Source organism: Mauremys reevesii, linkage group 1 (genome assembly GCF_016161935.1).
Source record: "Mauremys reevesii isolate NIE-2019 linkage group 1, ASM1616193v1, whole genome shotgun sequence".
NCBI lineage: Eukaryota > Metazoa > Chordata > Testudines > Geoemydidae > Mauremys > Mauremys reevesii.
Genome location: NC_052623.1, coordinates 288,249,158 through 288,270,452, shown reverse-complemented (window position 1 = coordinate 288,270,452; position 21,295 = coordinate 288,249,158). Strand labels below are relative to the sequence as shown.

At 39.4% G+C, this 21,295-nt stretch overlaps 1 protein-coding gene and 1 long non-coding RNA gene across 3 annotated transcripts in view; one reads left to right on the top strand and one right to left on the bottom strand.

The window, feature by feature from the left end:
- LOC120395939 overlaps positions 1–19,899 on the top strand; it is a 77,115-nt gene extending 57,216 nt beyond the window's left edge. Inside the window, exons 2-3 of the long non-coding RNA XR_005592895.1 lie at positions 14,103–14,235; positions 18,623–19,899. This is a non-coding gene — a long non-coding RNA (uncharacterized LOC120395939). The remainder of the gene's footprint in view (positions 1–14,102; positions 14,236–18,622) is intronic.
- The window catches only part of LIN7A (lin-7 homolog A, crumbs cell polarity complex component), a 70,547-nt gene that overhangs the window by 24,715 nt on the left and 24,537 nt on the right, over positions 1–21,295 (bottom strand). For both annotated transcript variants that reach the window (XM_039520774.1, XM_039520773.1), the window contains exon 2: positions 19,553–19,671. In XM_039520774.1, the coding sequence (XP_039376708.1) occupies positions 19,553–19,671 (119 nt within the window). The remainder of the gene's footprint in view (positions 1–19,552; positions 19,672–21,295) is intronic.

Here is a 21,295-nt window from a genome sequence, read left to right as displayed (position 1 = left end):
GAATGCCATTGAGCCAATGTAATGTTTGTCTATCTTTCTTTCTGCAATCAGTCATTCACTAAGAATTTTTTTAAATTAGCAAATTTAAGATGGTGTTCTCTAAAGAATTGTCAGTATCACCATGGTGACCATAACATCTGTAACATAGTTCTATTTGGATAGGAATTTATCTTGTAATTTAAAACCCCTTCACTACAAGCAATTGATGCTATTACCCTTGAATATCATCTTGATGCAACAGCAAATCCAGTTACCCTACCTGATTGTCACATAATGCTTTAATATAATTTGAGATTAAGAGAGAGAAAATATACATCTAAATGACTTTCACATTATTAAATTAAACAAAACAATAAAAGGATTAACTATACCTGTTCCAAAAAGCCCTTGAGGCTTTGAGTATGTTACAGATTACTTGTTGTAACATCATATACAAAGCGTATAGGGCTCCTTAAATAACTACCATATGTCTGTAGCCACATCTCTTTTAGCAAAATTATCTCAGTATCACTTTAGACATTTAGATTATATTGTGCACAAAAAAATGGACACAAGCAATCAATTCTGTTGCCTATCCTATGTGTACACATACACTAAAAATGTTCTTTGTTCTCAAGGTAAAAAAGATCATTTTTATTCTCAGAAGGGAACACGCACTATATGTCAAGGACCAGAAATAGTTTTTAAAATCTTATTGCCAATTCTAACATCAGCAATACATCCAATGAAAGATTTCTTAACATACTGCAATTCTCATAAATACAACAGAATTTTTTTAGAAGACTTACCAAAGATTTACTCAGATAAAACATCACTCATGATAAATCAAAGATGACAACAAAGGTACAGTACTATAATTACAAGTGTCTGAATTAATCTTTAGATATATATACATATATATTAAAGAGGTCTTTGAAAATGGTGTCCTGTGGTGCCCATGAAACACCAATCATCTCAAAAGACCATGTGGGATCCAGTTTAATGTGCCATGTCTTTTTTGTCATTTCGGTGGAAAAGCAAAGAGACTATAATTGCTTTCATTTTAATCTTTTTTTTTCTACAGCAGAAATAATGTGACTATACAAATAAAGCAAGAAGAAATCAAAGGTTCGATTTAATTTAAAGATGTTTGCCAATCTATCCATATAAAAAGAAAAATCCGTACATTTTCCAAATAATATTGCAGGGTTATAGCCCAGAGGTTTTCCTTGCCACCAAAGTGAACTGTAAACTATAAAGAAGTATCATCAACAAGCTGAGGCACTGAGACATGAGGAAGTAGCATGAACATTACTACATTGCAAATCACTTGATATTAAATTGTGTGTGTATGGTTGGTGAAATGGTGGCCTGTTCCTTAATGGCCCTGTGCCTGGTCAGTTATCAGACCCACTTGAAAGGGAATGAGTGATTATAAAAGCCAGCAAGTGGCTCATTTGAGAGGGAACAGCAGGGAGAAGCTGCAGGAAGGGGCAGGGTCCTGCGGGAGACCCTGCAGAAGGAAGGCAGGCTCCATGTGGTAAGTCCTGGAACTTGCAGCTGGCTAGTAAGCCTCAGTTAACTGTCTCAATTTTCCTTTTATGAGTTTGTGGACATTCAGACAATAAATGGAGCCCAAAGCCAAGGTCTAAAGACTAATTTGGTATGGCTGATAATTCCCCAGGCTGGTGATGAAGCAAGGATCTTATAGCTGGTTTTTAAAAGTGTAAAGTGCCTAAAATTCTAGATGGATACTGGTAAAAAAATAAATAAATACTGAAGACCAGGATGTGTAAGAGCTTCACTGATTGGCACTGACCACTCTAGTATACGCACTACACGGAAGCCTTCATTTTAACATGAAGGAAAGTAAAAATGGTTAACATCCATTGTGCTGTCTGTTTCAAGAAAAGCTTCTAAAGCCAGGTATTTACTGTGCAATATTTAGGTCTTAATCTAAAATACCGAAAATGAATGTTGCTGAAGCTGCAAAGGCTGTTTTGGAGGCACAGGGTTGGAAGGGCACTATAGAATACAACTGTAGTAGCAACTGAGAGGATGGGGAAAGACCACAGAAGAAACCAGAGAAGCCATCCCCACAGCAATTAATAAAAATGGAGCTGCAGGTGAAATTTCATTATTTCCAAACTAAGAGCTGCAATTGTAGGTTAAATGGTGACATTTTACCTTTTCTTTGAGGGGAAAAAAATGATTTCTAGGAAGAATGTCAACTCCCACATGTGAACATTCATGAAGCAAAAATGTGATGTATGTAGGTAGTTATTCTTTATTCATGCAGCTCTAATTTGCCATATGGAGCCAGAAATACCCAGCTTTGTGTTCCACTTCCATATGCCATACACAACACAACACTCTTATCGAGAAGCCCTCCAGAGAGCGTGAATATAGTATTCAGCCACCATTTATGTAGCTTGTACAGTTAGGAGCCTTAGCTATAATAAACTAGGTAGGAGCTTTAGCTATAATAAGCTAAAGCTGCTCCCTCACAGTAGTTGGCAGAAACCCTGATGGAGGGAAGTCCTTGCAATGCATGCCGTTCTTTGCAGTGAATCCCCATTGAGGCACAGGAGCTTTAGCTGGCATAGGGAAGTGTACATTATAATAATAAGTACCTAGCTCTTACATAGTGCTTTTGATCAGTAGATCTCAAAGCATTTTACAAAGGAGGTCAGGATCATTATCCCTGGTTGACAGACAGGGAAACCAAGGCACAGTCAGTAGATGTGACTTTCCCAAGGTCCTCAGCAGGCCAATGGCAGACCAGGAATAGAACACAGGTGGCCCAGTCTCAGTCCAGTGCTCTGTCCACCAGGCCTCACAGCCTCCTGTTACTGGCCTACTGAAGTCCTGGTGAAGCTGTGGGAAGACACTTAGGAAGTGTAATGCAGTCAACGCTCTGTTGCACGAGAGACACTACGAGAACTATTCTGTAAGAGCCTATATGTGGCAGTGTGTTTACTGCTTGAGTTCTCGAAGTTACAGTTTAAATAGAGATTTCTCTCAGTTAACCCCTTTAAAAGGCTGGTGTTTCTTCCAGTGGTGAAATGTTGCAGATGTGGGTTCCACCCTATTCATAGCAATAACAGCACATTCAGAGGACTTTAGATTGCTTCAGCCTGAAAAATGAAGGCCCCCCCAAAAAAGGCAAGAAACAGAAACAAAATTTCGGAGGGGAGAAAAAAAGATTTATTTATAGAATTAGAGGACAAACTAGGACAAATTATAAAGAAATAGAGAGTGGTAAGATACAGGACCAAATGAACTTCTTAAGAATTCTAAAGAAAGCAGCAAGCTATTTAAAAAGACTTCTGTAAATATAAGAGTACTTGAGGACTGCTAATGGATGGTCACTTATTTCTATAGTATCCAAATCATGTTAGGTGCTTTACAAACAGAAACACAAAATCCTTGCTCCATGGAGATCACAAACCAAACACAAATGAAGGATAGGGGATAGACTGCAACAAAAGTGAAGTGATTGAGCAGTGAGATTTAGCACCTGTTTCATTGCTGCCAGGACTTGGTTTAAGTTTTAGTAGACTTTGACTTTTAATGCTTCAGTGAGAGGAAGTCCAGGGAGTTTTAGAACTTTTGAAAAAAGTGTGTTTTAATGAGAGCAGGATAGGGACATGCTAGACAGTGCTGGGGAAGAATTTCAGATGTAGAGAGCACCAGGAGTTGAATGGGAGGAGGACAGAAATGAGGCAGTTAATTGTGGAGTTTCCACACATTCCTTCATGCCACAAAAACAGATGATGGCAGACCAGCAGGCAGAAGCTGAGCTGTACAGCAGAATTTCTGTAGACTTTTCTCTCTAGTGTCCATATACGCTCTAGACACACTTCGAGTTGACTCCACACCTTAAACTCTTTTATAGCGGCTTTTAATAGATTAGGCAGTTCTCAAGACCAACAATATTTGTGTAACACACAATTCAGTTTTTCCCTCTCTGGACTGAAGTGAATGAAAAACATATCTCCAAGAAATGGAACAGATAGGCCCTCAAGATTGATACCGTGTATACATGTCACTGCTCATACCCTGTGAAAATAATCTTTTCTACAGAGCTACACCAAAACAAACATTACAACACACAACAGCAAAATAGAGTATATACTTAACACTAACAGGTGATCTAAGAAAGAAGGTGATCTTGTTTGCACTATTGAAATATTGGTCCCAGTAAAACTGAATTGATTAGAACAGGATTCAAAATATGAACCTTCCTGCTTGTTTGCAATTAAATAACATTCCTGTGGCAACACAGCAATTGCTTGGACAGAAGAAGAGTATTCATGTATTTTTATCTGTATAAGTGGTTTTTTTTCCTTTTTGGGGAAAAAAGTTAATGGCAACATCTCCTCTTGCTCATCATTTTATCTCCTTGCGCTCTCTCTCTACCCGCCCCCTCTTTCTACCATCTTTTCTTTAACCTCTCCACTTTCATATGCTTCCCTGCTGCTTAGTTCCCTATTTCATTTGCTCCAATATATGTGCTATTCGGCTATATGATCCCCAGACATAATTACCCTGCAGACTCCAGTCTCTGGGATGACGCTTGCTCCTTTCCTCCAGCTACTATGTAGCATCAGGCTCTTATGAAGGCAGCTAAGCTGCTCTCCCTCCCCTTCTCCCATTATTGTTTTTTAGGCCTCCAGTCACCTCTCCACCTCTGCACATCTTTAGGGGCAATCAGAAATAAAGACAGTAAGTGCTGTGTGACCAGATAGCTCTCTGTGGAAAACCAACAAGTGCTCCAAGGACTGTATTTTTGGACCATGGACCACAGTTTGGGCACCGCTGAGCTAAGACTCTGTTAATTTTATCTTTTTTTCTAGTCTTACAAGTCTGCTTGGGGACTTGTTTTATGTTATTGGTTGTCTGATTGTCCTTGTGCCAGGCTTCTCTTCCGCAGGAATGTTTAGCATCTGAACACTATCTTTTAATTTCTACTTTCAAGTAAGAAAAAATAGGAATAGGTTATTGATTACAATTATTTCTGCACTTACACAAGAGTGCCAGTAAATGAGAATATGCAAAAGTAACAGCATCAGTTAAAGAAATAATTCAAGACCAAAAAAAGTCCTTTACAGAAGTCACCAACTCAATGAGCATAAAAGGTTATCTCTGCCAATTATAAATCTTTATGTAGATATTTTAGATCATATGGACAAATTAAGGACTCCATGCCAAAACCAAATCAGAGACTAATCTATAAAGTCAGCAAGTCACAGATAAGAAGTTATTTTTATTTAAAGAAAAAGGAAGGTGGGAAACTTATATGATGCCAAACACAACTGTGGGTGTATATATGTGGATTGACGCAAGGGTGGATTCAGAGTTCTGTAGCTTTCTCCATACCCACTCATGTGATGTTTCCCTCCTCACTGTTCCTTCATCCCACCCTCGGATTAGTCTAGCCTGGCACTTCCACCCTGCTAGTTAGGAAATGCTGTACTAGGTCAATGCGAGTAAAGAGACTTGCCACAGCTGGGCTACCTGTTGTGTCCCCCACTCTCACCACATGCAATTTCACATATTTCTGTTTTTCTTGTGTGCTAATTTTAGATAATCTCATGAGGTAAATAGGCTCAGGAGAGCTAAGTACTGGATAATAAAAGAATGGTAATATATTTTCCACCTCAGTTACAAGTTATAATTAAGATACTGTAACACATTACTTGAACACCTATGGTCCATAAACCAGTAGTATGGAGAGTTGTAGGTCATGGGTTCTGGCTCTTCCTCTTCTTCCTTTACAGCTGTCAAATAGCATTAAAGTACAGCTATTCAGATATTATTTTCCAAATTGCTTTCCCATAGTGATAGTTACCACAGGGATGTTTTGCTCTCGAGAACTGGGATGGGGGATATTTTGTATGACTAAGAATAGAAGATGGAGTATTCCATGGGGCAGTCTCTCTAAATGGCAGTTCCCACCGTGGAAGACTTTAAGAACCTCTGCTGCTAACAAATCTATGGCCATCTAAAAACATCATGGTTGTCACTATGTTGCATATCCTATCCTCTTGTAACTTCATGGTGTCTGTGGATGCTCCTTTTCCACAAGCACAATTCTCTGTCGTGAATAAATGGAGGACTGGTGTTAGGATTGCATGGCATGCAATGCGCGGTCAAATCATTCTGGATAGAACCAGAATTAGGTACTGAGACTTTGTGTGCATCTGTTTGTATACATATAATACACACAGAGATGTACATACATTGTATATAAGATCAAAATTATTTTCAATTTTGCAGTCTGAAGCACACTGACAAAAGACCTCTTTTTAAAATGGACAAAACAAACATGCACCTGTGAGCGCAATAAAGTGAAAACAACTGAAAAATGAAATCCCTGCGGTGAGATATTTGTGACATATTATGAGTTTACAAGAAATAAAAAAAAATCTATATTACAGAAGTTGTTTCCTGTAGCTACTGAACTTCGACAACTTACAGAAAAGCTGTGTTTTTTATTAGCTGGCACTGTAAGAAGCAGCTATTTGTATGTGATCAAATAAATATAAGGTGGTCATTTAAGCTGCAAGCATTTTGAACATTTTGGTATGGTAATCTTTCATTAGTCTGTAAGTAGTTTTGTGTTTGCATCAGGAAATCTGTTAGCAGCTACCCTCAGAGACAAACATCTGCATCATTATCACAGCTGTCAGAACAATCCCCTACAGTGCAGCCACACTGTGTCATTTTGCCTTATGCAGCACAGAGGATAACTCATTAAAAAGCCCAAACCTGCAAATGAACTAAATCTCATTTAACTTCCTGAGGTGATATGACAGTTTTAATTACAGAACATATGAAAGAAATATATGAAAATGTAAAAGCTAACATTTGTAATATGAGGATATTTTATTAAAACATTTCTTTCAGGGGAAAAAAAGAAACTAGGTCAGTTTTACCAAAGTGAAAAATGCTCTGAATCTTGATACTTTATTAAACTATCCTTAGGCAGTGAAAAAAATCTGCTTTGGGGTTGAAATATCTTCCAAAATAATTGAAGTTTAACCAATGTAAGGGGAAATTTTTTTTAATTTAAGATGCCACACATTCTGTAGGATCCAGTTAGAGCCTAAACATTTGTTTTGATCCAAAATATCTTGTTTTCTGTTGCTTTTTAAAAAATACTTGATAGATACTTGGATACCATGCTGATGGGGCCATATAAATACTTAGCTTAGTCTTTGAGTTACCAGATGACCTCTTCCATTAATTTTTATCAATACTATCGGTTGCTACATTTCAGCTTTCATTTCAATCACCCTTTAGCTGCTAGTGCCCTTTTCCATCTGCCTTCACATCTCTTACTGTAATTACATACGCTTTGTAAAACTGGCAGCTGTAACAAACAGAATTGGTTGGATTAGCGTCTTGCTCTAGTTTTGGGACTAGGTTTTCTGCATGCTTGTAAGCGTGGGAAGGAAGGGACAAGGAGAGTCTTACCCCCTCTTTCTGGGCTTTTGTGCAAGGGCTGGAAACAGTCTTGGTGCTTGAATTCCTGCAATGTGAGGATTGTGACTGTCCTGTGTTGAAAGTCACAGTGCATGACCCCCAGGGCATAGGATGAACTTGGGCCATGGACTCACTCCCTTCTGTGTTGGCCACGAGAGCATAACAGATGCACTTAGCATGCATGCTGTCATGTCTTCCACAGTATGTGCTCTGACATGTATTGGATGAGTCAGACAGAATGCTCCTGGTACTGCTGCTAGTGCATGATATCTCTGCACGCCCTCCCTTCCCTCCTGCAATGTGATTTCTTACTGAAAAAGCCAGATTAGTCAACTGAATTTAATTTACATTCTAATAAGATTAATAGAAATTAGACACTGAAAATACCTATTAGGTCATTTGGCATATTTCCTTGTTCCTGAGACAGACTTCCAGAAGCACAGAGCACTCCCCATTCCATTTGAAAAAATGGGAGCTGTTGCTGCTCAGCACCTCTATAGAAAAGGCTCAAGATGTCTCAAGTTTGGACACCCAAAATCCGTGGCCTTTTTTGAAAATACTGGCCTTGGTATATCTTTAGAGGCTTTTACAGCAATTTATAGCAGCTGGAAATGAGGAAGGGAGCAACCAGCTCCCAGCAGACCACTTATAATCCACAGACCATAATTTAGTAACCCCATCTCTCAACTCATTGCCTATTCTGGTTTGGAGAAGTATCTGAGCCTTCAATAACACACACTCCCTTCACTTTATCAGTGAGTCGGTATGGGCTGCAGACCACAACAGCTCTACACCAAACATAAAGAGCTTTCTCAGTGCCTCGCCAAAAATCAGCAGCTGGCTAAAGCTGAGCACATCATCCTATTATCTGAGACCATTCCAAGTGTTCCTTCTACCTGGCTGGAATGGAAGTAAGAGAGAGTGAAACTATTTGTTTCTATTTTTAGACACTTGGGAGGCAAACAGATAACATGGGGTTCATAGAGGTAGACTTAGAATTAGACAAGCTTTTTTTCCCCCTCTGAGGGAGTAACCCAGAAGTATAGATTGAAAGACACTTCTCAAGAATTTCCTAAAAGACTTTGGTGGATGGGAGTAGGGAACCATTGGGGGCTGTAACAAGGCAGGAATGCAAGTCTGCAGTAAAACTACACTGGTCCACTCCAGTGGACTGCCAGAATAAATATTTTTCTCGTCAGTTCACCTGGCTGCAGATTTCTCTGATAATGGAGAAGCAGGCTTGAGATGAACTGCAGTAAAGGCTATTGTTATCCCCCAGAGTTTTATATAATCAAATATGATACTGCGACACTAAACAAAAATGATAATGTGGGGAAAGCAAATAGGTTGCTGATTTGCATATCCAATGTTGTATTAGAACAATCTTCCATGAAATAAGTAACTGCAGCAAGCTCTGTACAGAATTAGCTAAATCAAATTAGGACAGTTTAGAATTCTAATCATTATGCAGCAGCAACCTAGCCAAACATTGACATGAGAGAAATACGACGTTATTGTACTATTGGGTGTTTGAAGGCTTTTTTGGAATATTGGTTTTTTTCCCCCTGGGGCACAGCTAAGCAAGCCAAGCACAAATGCAAGTAGTTATATAGCCAGCAGCCATCCTCAACAATTGATCTTTAATCAGTACTTCTCATTGGTTTCAATCAGAACTCTCCATTGAAGCCAATGGAGAATACTCCTTAACGATCAATGGTTTGATTTGGCCCTAGATTCTGGAATATTACATCTGTGATATCAATGTATTTAGCTCTAAGCTGCTTTTAAAAAAGTGACAACGGCAGCTGCTTTAAATCTCCTTTAGTGAAGTCACGGGTATCTTGTAATTGCATAGAGGCTTAATAATGTCTCCTCTCAGATAGTGCTTGGTCTGCCTGGTATATTCATATATAATTGCCATTAATGAGGGCCATCTGCCTAGTGACAAGGTAATCATTCCAAAAGTTCATTCAGGCAATCCAGTGCATTCAAGAAACAAAGTAAGGATACATCACTTATGTTAGTAAGATGGTGACAAAGACAGACGATATTTATACATACAGAGAACATGAAAAGGTGGAAGTACGCATACCAACTGGAAGAGGCTTCCACCTTTTCATGTTCTCTGTATGTATAAATATCGTCTGTCTGTGTGTTCCATTCTATGCATCTGAAGAAGTGAGCTGTAGCCCACGAAAGCTTATGCTCAAATGCATTTGTTAGTCTCTAAGGTGCCACAAGTACTCCTGTTCTTTCTGCGGATACAAACTAACACGGCTGCTACTCTGAAACCTGGTAACTACAGGAAATGGAATGCATCTAACAAGGTGAACTTATACAAGAAACATGATCTCTGCTTATTTAAACCCCAAGTTATTCTAGTTTCTGAACTTTCTAAATACTTTATGGTGGGAATGGGGAAAGAGGCAGGTTGTTTAGTGAGATTTGACCAGTCATTCCCTGTCCTAATTTCTAAACATGCCCCTGAAAAATACTCCAAAGTAACCAAGGGAGGGAGGATAAAACTCACAGTAGAGCAGAGGTGGGCAAACTACGGCCCGCGGGACCCTCTTCTGAGCTCCTGTCCCAGGAGGCTCGCCCCCGGCCCCTCCCCTGCTGTTCCCCCTCCCCCGCAGCCTCAGCACGCCGTGCTGCTGGCACAATGCTCTGGGCGGCTGGGCCGCGCAGCTGCAGAGCACAACCTGACCCGGTGCTCTGTGCTGCGCTGTGGCATGGCTGGCTCCAGTCGGGCGGCGCGGCTGTAGCGCCGCCAGCCACCAGTGCTCCAGGCAGCGCGGTAAGGGGGAAGGGAGTGGGGGGTTGGATAGAAGGCAGGGGAGTTCGGGTTGTGGATAGGGGTTGGGGCAGTCAGAGGGCAGGGAACAGGGAGGTTGAATGGGGGCAGGGGTCCTGGGGGGCAGTCAGGAAGGAGGGGGCTTGGATAGAGGGCAGGGGAGTTTGGGGTGGTAGTCAGGGGCAGGGGTGTGGATAGGGGCTGGGGTGGTCAGAGGGCAGGGAATGGGGGTTGAATGGGTGCAGGGGTCCTGGGGGCAGTCAGGAGGAGGGTTGGATAGGGTGGCAGAGGGCAGCCAGGGGTGGTCAGGGGACAGGGAAGAGGAGGAGGGGCGGATGGGGCAGGGGTCCCGGGGGGAGCATCAGGGAATGGGGGTGTTGGATGGGGCAGAGGTCCTGGGGGGGCCATTGGGGGAGAGAAGCAGGGGGGATAGGGGGCAGGGGCAGGGGCCAGACCACGCCTGGCTGTTTGGGGAGGCACAGCCTCCCCTAACCGGCCCTCCATACAATTTCTGAAACCTGATGCAGCCCTCAGGGCAAAAAGTTTGCCCGCCCCTGCAGTAGAGCCTCATAACACTAATCCTTAATCATTCAGAAGTCACCACTGAACAAAATTAAATAACACCCTTTCCCCAGAAGTACGAATATGATGTCTTGGTAGAATTATTACTATTTTATCACTTATTTCTGCATAGTATTTTATTGAAAATCTTAACACCAAACATCTCATGTCTACAAAGTATCATGCTCCCCACAGAACTATATATATATAAATAAGGTCAGACAACTCTGAGTTTCACCCTTTATAGCTCTTATTATTATAAGATACAACCATAAAAAGCTAGAGAGGTTAAAAGGGGCAAAATTCTGCTCTTGCTAGAGGCCTGATCCTGAACCCACTGAAGTCCAGGGGGTTGTTATCATGCACTCCAATGGGAATAGGATCATACCTTTTTTAATTGGTGCAACTTCACAGAAATCAGGAGAATTGAACGAGTTTAACTGAGAATATGGCCAGGATCTGACTCAATATTTCAAAACCAAAGGTTGAAATTGCAGATTTAACATCCAGTAAAAGCAATTTTAACACAAAGATGCAAATGCAGCTCTAGTGTAAGCATGACAAAAAATCTCACTGAACTTGGTCCAAAGTCCAGCTTTAAACTGTTTCCAAGATCTGTTAGTTTGGAATGAAAACTACATTACTAGTTTTAAACTATCACATTTGCCCTCTCTTTACCTGTTAAGCATATGAACTGAAATTACAATATGAACTGCCAAGAACACAACTTCACAAAGAATTTTGCAACCATAAAGATTTCTTTAAGAGATCTGAAAGCTGGTTTATACAGGATTTAAAAGTCAATTATGTTCTGGGGGACAAGGTGGATGAGTTAATATCTTTTGTTGGACCAATAGCTTTTGTTGGGGGAGGGATAGCTCAGTGGTTTGAGCATTGGCCTGCTAAACCCAGGGTTGAGAGTTCAATCCTTGAGGAGGCCACTTAGGGATCTGGGGCAAAAATTGGTCCTGCTAGTGAAGGCAGGGGGCTGGACTTGATGACCTTTCAAGGTCCCTTCCAGTTCTAGGAGATTGGTATATCTCCAATTATTACCAACTTATGCTGGTGAGAGAGACAAGCTTCTCCACTTACCCAGAGCTCTTCTTCTTCAGTAATAGGTCTGTGTAAGCTCAAAAGCTTGTCTCTCTCACCAGCAAAAGTTGGTCCAATAATAGATATTACCTCACCCCATCTTGTCTCTCTAATGTTCTGGGACCAACAGAGCTAAACAACACTGCATACGATTATGTTCTGCAAAGCTGCATACTATATCTGGGACAATTCCATATGCTGTGCTGTAAGACTGTTCCTGCTAAATTAACAAGAATGTGTTCTGAAACTATTTTTAATCTACAGTTTTACTTGGTATATTTTATATAACCTGTAATTTAAATGATAAATCTTGTTTGCCTTATTCAGATGAGTAGCCTCCTTGGCCACCAGTTAATTTACGAAAGGTCCAATTCTTCCACTTTTACTCGTGTTGAGTAGTGTAGTACCTTAATTTCAAAGGGTAAAAAGAGCAGAACTGGACCTTAAATTTGGGGTTTCATATTGAAGTTAAAGGACAATTCTATCCTGAAAATTCTATCATCTTCATCCATGGGTCTTCTCCCTGTGCGTATTCAAAGTAATATTTTAGTACGTTTGCACACATGTTCACATGTTACTCTGTAGGGTTACATAGAGAGAACAGGATTCTATTTCTGCTCAGCTACCAGCTACAAAATTAACTAAAATTCTGCCTTCGGTGATGGGGGGACAAAAAAGCAGTTAAACCAGTGTAATGGAGAGCAGAATCTGAACACTGGGGTTGCTCAGCTGTTACAGACTGTAGAATTTGGCCTGCAGAATCTTTTTTTTTTTTTTTTTTTTAAACAGGTGGGGTGAGTGATTCAGCAGGCAGAAAGAGTGTAACTTAACTGTCAGAATCTAGGGCTGGCAGTGAGAGAGAAATAATTTTGTACTTGTAAACTGAGCAAAAGTTGATCTTGGAACCCTTGAAACACAGAAAAACCTGGGACTGTCTGATGATTTCTGGAACAACACTTCAAATTTCTAAATAAAGAACTTTCTTATAAGAAAGTTAAGGTGGAGGGAGTGTGAGTTGAGTCTAACAAACATCCCAAAAACATTGCACTGTGTACAGCTTTTTAAAAAGAAATCCCAAATGTTAGAATGACAAACCCTGAATGCTAGAACTAAGGTGAATAGTTGAAGGAATCTAGCCAGATTCCTGCTGTCAGGTAATTCTTCATTGCTCAATATCACTGTACCCAACTTTACCCAACTTTAGTGTTTCTCCCTAATGTTTGCAAAAATATATGAAGTGTGAAAGTAACTTGTATTAAGGCACCGTAAACCAGCTGAAGAAAATAATATAGCCACATGTAGCAGTGTGGGATTCTAGTGCTTAAAATCACTGAGGCATGGAAATTATCATCCATTATTAATAAAGCAAAATCACTCACATGTACCATATCCAGGAATAGTGACAGAATATGGGCTTGTAAAAAACCTTTTAAAGGTGAGAATAAATGTTTCTCACTGAATTCTAACCTAACATTTTGGTAATGAACCCCAGTTTCGATATAATATAATATAATATAATATAATATAATATAATATAATATAATTATAATTAATATAACCAAAAGTATTTCAAAAGCACCAGGGGCGAAATCCTGGCCCATTAAAGTCAATGGTAGTTTTGCCACTGACTTCAACTTAGCCAGGATCTCGCTTCACTCGTTTTATTAAGTTTTCTCCAGAAAGTACTCTAATCCACAGATAAAAAGCATATTTTAAATCAATAAAGTCTTTATATTGACCCTTCCTCAAAACAAATCCTGTTCCTCCAGATAATCCCATACAAAGTACTCAGCAGCTATACAGTGACTTTTCTTAAACCAGTCTGCTTCTCCTTTTTAAAAACTGTTGACTGTCTTGCAAAAATAGCATCAGATGATGACCAGATATTTGGGTAGAAATGTTAAAATAATAAAGCAATAAGACAATGCATACTTTAGCTTCCCTGGTTTATAAACTAGACAGACTTTATTTAGCCTTCCCAATCCTATTGTACATGAGATTAATTTATGTAATAAATTATCCATTTCACTGATATAGGACATTACCAATCAAATTTTATTTTAAATAACATTCACAGAGAAATCTGGTCCCAGTGGTGCTGAATTTTATTATTATATATTTAGTTATTTGGGCTGGTGGTAGTGAGGCACTGATATCTTAATAAATATAGTTGTTTAACCTACAGGTGAACAAAACTCTTCATTTCCAGAACCTTTTAATATGCAACTTCTTAAAAGGCAACCTCATACTCCAGGAGAAATAAGGGTCTGTTCATATGTATTACCTTCCACTGCTGATTAGCAAAAGGCAAAAGCAATGTAAGTGAATTTTATTTATTAAGTTGTGCCACATCTTTTGCTGATGATTTGTTATTCTTTTGGTTCAGCAATGTATTCTAACACTTTCTGTATATAGCTGTTTAAGATGTATTGCTAATAAAGCTCTGCAAATGGCTGATTTTTTTTGGTTCACTAGCCATTCCAAAAAATCCCCCCACCCCCACAAAAATAGTTTTAGTGAGAAAATTCCAGCTTCTGGTCAATTGAAGTCAAAAAATATTTTCACATGAAACTAAATATTATTTTGTCTCACCCAAAACAAAACACATCATTTTGTTTCGGAGCTTTCTTAAGCATTTTATTTTTTTCATGAAATTGAAATAAATTTCAAAAGAAAACATTATTTTGAATCATAATTGAAATGTTGTGTTTAAAAATGTCAAAATAAAACTGATTTGTTTTCTGATTTTTTTTTAACTGAAACAATTTGGCAAATATGACACAACTTCTTCACAAAATATTTCAGTTGACCCAAACCCACATTTTCCAATGGGAAAGAAATATCAACTGAAATATTTTACCTTGCTCTAATAGCCAGACTAGGAGTTAATTTCATTTACAATTCTACATAATTTCATTTCTTTATTTTGCCTTACCCCAAGTATAATCAAACCATAAATTTACATTGTCTTATATTTCTGTATCTGAGTTCATCTTTTCAGCAGATGAACTATGTCATTCAGCCTTGCAGTCTAACACCTCATCTATACTTGATTTAAAATAATAATAGGAAAGGTGCATGCCTTAAGAATTGGGTTGTTGTATGATGGGCAGGACTGCAGAAGAACCTAGCTTTTTCCAGGGAACAAAGTAGTAACCCTTTACCTTTCCCTGTATCTAGAGAACTTGAACTGTGTTAACTCTTACATGGGATTTTTAATATGATTAGGCCAAAATGGGTTTGTCTGGCCATTATAAAAAATTATGTTCTAGACTTCATGGTAGACCTAAGGGAGCTTAGTTGTGGAAACCATATACCATGCCAATAGACTGAAAATTGGCACTTCCATTTTCAAAAGGAATTATAACATAATTATATATTTCAAATAAAAGCAGCAAAGAATCCTGTGGCACCTGATAGACTAACAGAGGTTTTGGAGCATGAGCTTTTGTGGGTGAATACCCACTTCGTCGGATGCAACAACGTGGGTGAATACCCACTTTGTCTTGCATCCGACGAAGTGGGTATTCACCCACGAAAGCTCATGCTCCAAAACCTCTGTTAGTCTATCAGGTGCCACAGGATTCTTTGCTGCTTTTACAGATCCAGACTAACATGGCTACCCCTCTGATATTTCAAATAGACATTCATTATTTCCAGGGCCAATAAAAATGTCTTGCCAATTTGGGACAAATACCTCCAAGAGATACTAATATTCAGCTAAGTGAGCATGCCAGTTAATTATTTTGTTAGCTCTTTTTACATTAATTGCCAATTCTTTACATGGCATTTTACAACCACGTTGTGATTTAAATCAAATTTATAATTTAATTATTAACTACAATCAGGGTCCCTTTTAAAAGAAAATGATTGTCCCTAACAAAGATTAATTTTTTTGCCAGTTTGGGGTTCCATTAATACAATGTGTTACAGCCATTTTAATAGGTTGCTACATATTGGATTTCATATTGTTATATCATCATCTAGCCTAACATTTAATGCCCTAAAGGGTAATTCCATTATACATTAATCTGCTGCATGTATAGTTAATTATAGATGAAATATGGCTTATCCCATCTATCATGCATTTATGCATTTTACAAATTAAATTTATCACACATCTTTGACCACCTAACCTGCATTCTTCCCAATAATCCATTTCCCTGGTACATGTTTTAATATCCCAACCCCTGAGCAGTTTCAATTGGCCACTGTTTTTCAAGATCTGCTTTCCAGAGAAATGTTTTCTTCTCCAACCTCAACCCCAAAGTGGAACTTTCTCCACTAAGATACATGATGGATTTTTTCTGGCTGGGGCTGCACTGGGTCTCTGCAGGTATCCTGAGCCTCCCCCTGGGGGAGGGAAGATAGTGTCTGGTGCATCTGTAGTCAGGTCCACAGCTTCTGCCTTCAGGCCCTGCAGACTCCTTTATAGTGCAGGTAGCCTGGCATGGAGTGTGCTGGCACATGCCTTCCTCCACCACCTCTGAGGGCCATGATACAAATGACAGTTCTTATCTCCACCTGAGAGGTCTCTCCTGAGACCTCTGAGTTACCAGTCTTTTATGAGAACCTCCTCAGGACCTGGACTCTAGCTTCAGCGACCAGATCTATAGCAGCATCCGAGGGGAAGGATCCTCTCCTTATATATAACCCCCATCTATGCGCATAGGTTGTGGAGTCCCCTGTGGTGCACTGGAGGTTGATCCTGGCTTGCACCATCAGAATCTGAGACCTCCTGGCCTATGGTCGGAGGGACTGGAGGACCCTGCGGTGTTTGGCCAGTTCATGAGGCTGCCCAACGTGCATGACCCCATTGTGTGCTCAGTCTCCCTGCCAGTTCCCTTTGTTGTTTCTCTTTGACTTCATTCCCATCACTGTTTTTGCATTTGTTGTCACCAGTATTTACTTGAGGCTTGGGTTCAATTGCCCCTTCCCGTCAGTTGAAGAGGAGGGCCCTTTAGCTTTGGGCAGGCTTAGGCTCACTGTCTCCCAGTAATCACAACAGGAACACACCTTCCAACTTTGGCAACAAATGAGGCAGGGGGTCTTATGGACAACAGTCTCCTTCACTACACATCTGTGATTCATCCCCAGAGCAGGTCCAGCCTGTGCACTGGGTTCCTGTTAAAAATGTGATTGTGCAAAGACTGTATCATAATGCATATGCAATGGGAGGCCCAAATAAGATTTCACAGGGAACCTTAACTCTGGCAGTTCACAATTTCTTAATACTTGGATTTACTGCCTCCTCCACACTGCTTTGATGTCAAGTAACAGGGGGAGCACTGAGAGCACAAGAGAGACTGACTCCCTGCTCTATGCCTGGGTCCACAGCAGCCCCCAGCAACCAGGAGGAGCAACTGAGGGAAGTCCTGCCTTACCTCCCCTCTGCAGTCCCAACCTCGAGCATGTAGATGGAATGATTCAGGGAATTTAGCTGTGAAACTCTAACAAGTCTCTGCTGAGCATTGTGTGAACTGAGATTTTTCAAGGGCTTGTAAAGTGGCCAAATTTGGGCATTTTTTTTTCATGGAAATAGGAAAAGGCACATCCCTGACAAAAAGGCAACTCCTTCTGCTAAATTTCAAGCCATTGCTCCAATGCATGAAGATGCTAGAGTTTCTCAACAAAATAGTTGCAAGAATTTTTTAACATGAGCAAAACAACGTATTTTCCCCTAATATAATTCTCAGAAATGGTGGAAACATTTTTGCTGAAACTTTCTGAAAATGTTCAGCCTGCCACAGACACCCAGAATGGAAAAGTTTAGCCCTAACAGTTAATTTGGCACAGTATAAGCAACTGAAACAGGGTCTTATAATAAGATATGTCGTGCAACCTTATTTATTGGGTGAGCTACCACCTTCACCTATAACAGATGAATAGATTTGTGTTAATTTAATATAGTTGAAAGTTTTCACTAGAAAGTCAGGACTGATATGAATAAAAACACTTTTTTTTAATTGAATTTCCTTTTTTTCCACAGTGATATTTAAAAAAAGAAAGAGAAAATAAATGTTATTTATGACAGTTGGCACAATTTACCTGACCACTCATTTGGAGTCGGTCAACTGTAAATAAATAATTATAAATATCCTAAAGTGAATATTATGTTCTTACTAGTGTAAAACAGTAAAAGAAAAATCAGTTTAGTACAGGATGGTTTTACCCAATAGCCCATAAAAGCACTTACTATGCCTTATAGATGATCCTGTCAAATTCTACTTAAATATTTTTAGTTCACTGAACTGATAGTGCATTACAATCTAGGCCATTTCCTAGCTTCCTATGCTCCAAACCTCTTCAAAAAGCTACATGTTTGTTGCTGTTGAGAATATTTTCTGCTGATGAATATAAATGTGCTAGGATTTCATTGGTAGTATTGTAGAGATAGCAAAGCTCCCCTTTATAACTTGAGTGCCAAGCTGTGCTATATATATATATAAAAAACCTTCTGTGCTTCCTGCTGTCAATGAAGGAAACATTTAGCTAGTTAAATGAAAAGACTAGCCAGGATATCAGCATCTTAGAATAGAAAATGCCATTATTTACAGTCTTAGAACCATATTTCCCTAAAAAGTCTTTAAAACTGTGGGCTATTTAAGTGGAAACCTCTCTGTTTCTTGAATATATTCAGTAAAATAAAGGTGTGTTGCACGTTGCCGATAAACTAATGAACCTTCCCTTTTCTCTTCCTTTCAGCCATTAATGAAAAAAAAAATCACAATCAATGCACTTCTGCTGCCTCAATACCAAAGAGTGCAATCCTGCTATCACTGAAGTAAAGGATAGAACTCCCATTGATGTCACTGAAGGAGGATTAGTGTTAGGCATTAAATAGATAAGCACAAAGGAGAACCGAGAGGCTTGCAGGTTGCAATCTGTAAACTGTTGTCTCCATAAGAATGTTTCCAATCACTTCAGTATGGCATACAAATAATGTCTAGTTTAGTAGGGAAATAATCCTAAACATTTAGGAATCCTATTGAACTGATTAGCTTCATTTGTATCTTCTGTCCAAGAAATTGTAAAGTGAAAGATAAAGCATTATCATTTACATATATGAAATTTGGTTCACATTCCCCATGGTATGCTTACAAAAGAGGTTTCCAAAAAGGAACCAACTCTGTAAAACAAAAAATCGGAAGCAGCCTTAACTATTGTCTCACTACTGTGAGCCCAGAACAATATTTTACTGCTTTAGAGACATCCTAGCTGGGTTTGTGTGGATATGTTGGAGGGCAAGGAGAGATGAGAGCACAAGGAGCTCCTTCTCCCTCTGTGTACCTGTGTGGGAGGCAGCCATAATTTATCACCGACTGCTGGAGAGTGCAAGGAGGGCCTTTTCGCACAGATGGCAGGGTAATGTTCCCTGTCCTCAGCACTGGCCAGTGGCTACAACTTTCTAACACATACAGCATGACCTCACGTCTCTGTACAGGCCTGATCCAATGCCCGCCGAGGTCCCCTGAAGGGGTTCCCTTAACATCAGTGGATTTTGGATTAGCCCCACATTGTCTCTGCATCATGACTTCGAATCACATATCCTTTGCTGTGGTGGACAATGCGCTCCTGCTCCCTCAATGCTTACAGGAATAAGGCTATGCTAAGAAATGACTTTCATTTCCGTACCTCTCTGATAGCTGTACAAAACTCACTCTGCAGTACTTTCTTTAGGGACTGTAGCTTGTGTACTGGTACTTCTCCAGACTCCTGTAGTTTCTCCAGTAATTCAATTGCTCTTGCAACATCTGAATGGGTAAAAATAAGAATAAAGTTCAGAAAAGCAGAGATTTGACATGTAAGAATGATTAATGTTACAAATAAGTGGTACAGTGGTGATGAGCAATATTTTCAATGCACAATCAGCTTTATCAATGCTTAATTTATTTGGTTTTGGGTTTATAACTCTTTAACAGACAAGAAAAAGTTCATTTCTGCAGGTAAACCCCTTGAAATATATACATTACCTTAAACTAATATATGTGTAGGCACTGCTGTTCAGAAATCTGAATCCTTCAGTACTGACATTGGATGCATATTTATCAATTACAAGTACTCTTTTCTAGAAACAGATACCAGTGTAAGCAGATAATATACAGTAGTATGTTTAAAACAGTTAGAAATACATAACTGCTTCCTTCTGCATTAAAGAGAACAGCACCAAAGAGGTACAGGGGCATGCTTTCAAAGAGTCTGAGTTAAAAATAGTCCTTATATGTAAGTCCATCTGGTATGATAACGGATAAGGAAATAATTTAATCTTTTCTTTGTACAAACTTGGAACTATATACTAATATTTTCTTCAAGAATTGTTTTGCCTGTTGCTAGAAGGCGGCTTCTCTAGTGATTAGAGCACTTGCTCAGGGCTCTGAAGAGCCAAGTTCAGTTCCCTGCTCTGCCATGTAGTTCCTGGATGACTGTGGGAAAATCACTCAGTATCTCTGCCTTGGTTCCTCATCTGTAAAATAGGGATAAAAGCACTTCCTTACCTCACAAGGATGTTGTGAGGATAAATATATTAAAGATTGTGAGATGTTCAAATAATGTGGTGATGGGGGCCATATAAGCATCTTAGGTAGTGATTTGTTCCATGTATTACTTGATGGAGGCTATCCACTGATCAAGTGAGGGAGCTGAGTCAGTCCACTTAGTTAAAATACCTTTCTTTGCAAGAATTAACTGAAACAAGCAGCTGAGCTGTAAGGGGTGGACTCTAACCAGTGGTAGCAATTGTGGAAGCTGTAGCATAGGCAGGGCTCAGACATTTTTACTACCATGTCATGGAAGCCTACGTTACAACTTCTGCTGCAGGAGCTGCACTGGAGGCGAATTACAGCCACAAAATTTGCGGAGGTAGATGAAGCCTGGCAACATTGTAATGATGTCTTGATTGTCTGATCATTCCCATTGCCTCTAATGTAGACTTATTTTCATATCTACCCGTGACATCACTAGCCAATTATACCAAAATATTAAAAATATCATAGTGTAGTCATATAGTGACTAAGGGAATATACAATGCTACATGTGATTTAAATGTGATTTAGCTGTGTTTAAAAATAAAATCTTTATAATGAATGGAAATTACCTTAAATAACCCTCCTTCCCCATGATAAAGATTGTAGTGTTTGTGACTGGGAGATTACACTAATTGAAACAATTCTTAGAATCCTCGTCTTGCAGTTTAGCTCTTCTGAGCAGATGTCCTATCTGGCACAGACATGAGAAGCTATTTAGAAGTGGGGAAAGGATGGCTTCAGATGAGTGGTTTAAAGTATATTTTTTAATATTCATAATAAGTTAGTTTTGTTCTTTGCATTTTTATCTTTCTCACAATGAAATACCTCTAAAAATGGCTCTTTACCAGATTCA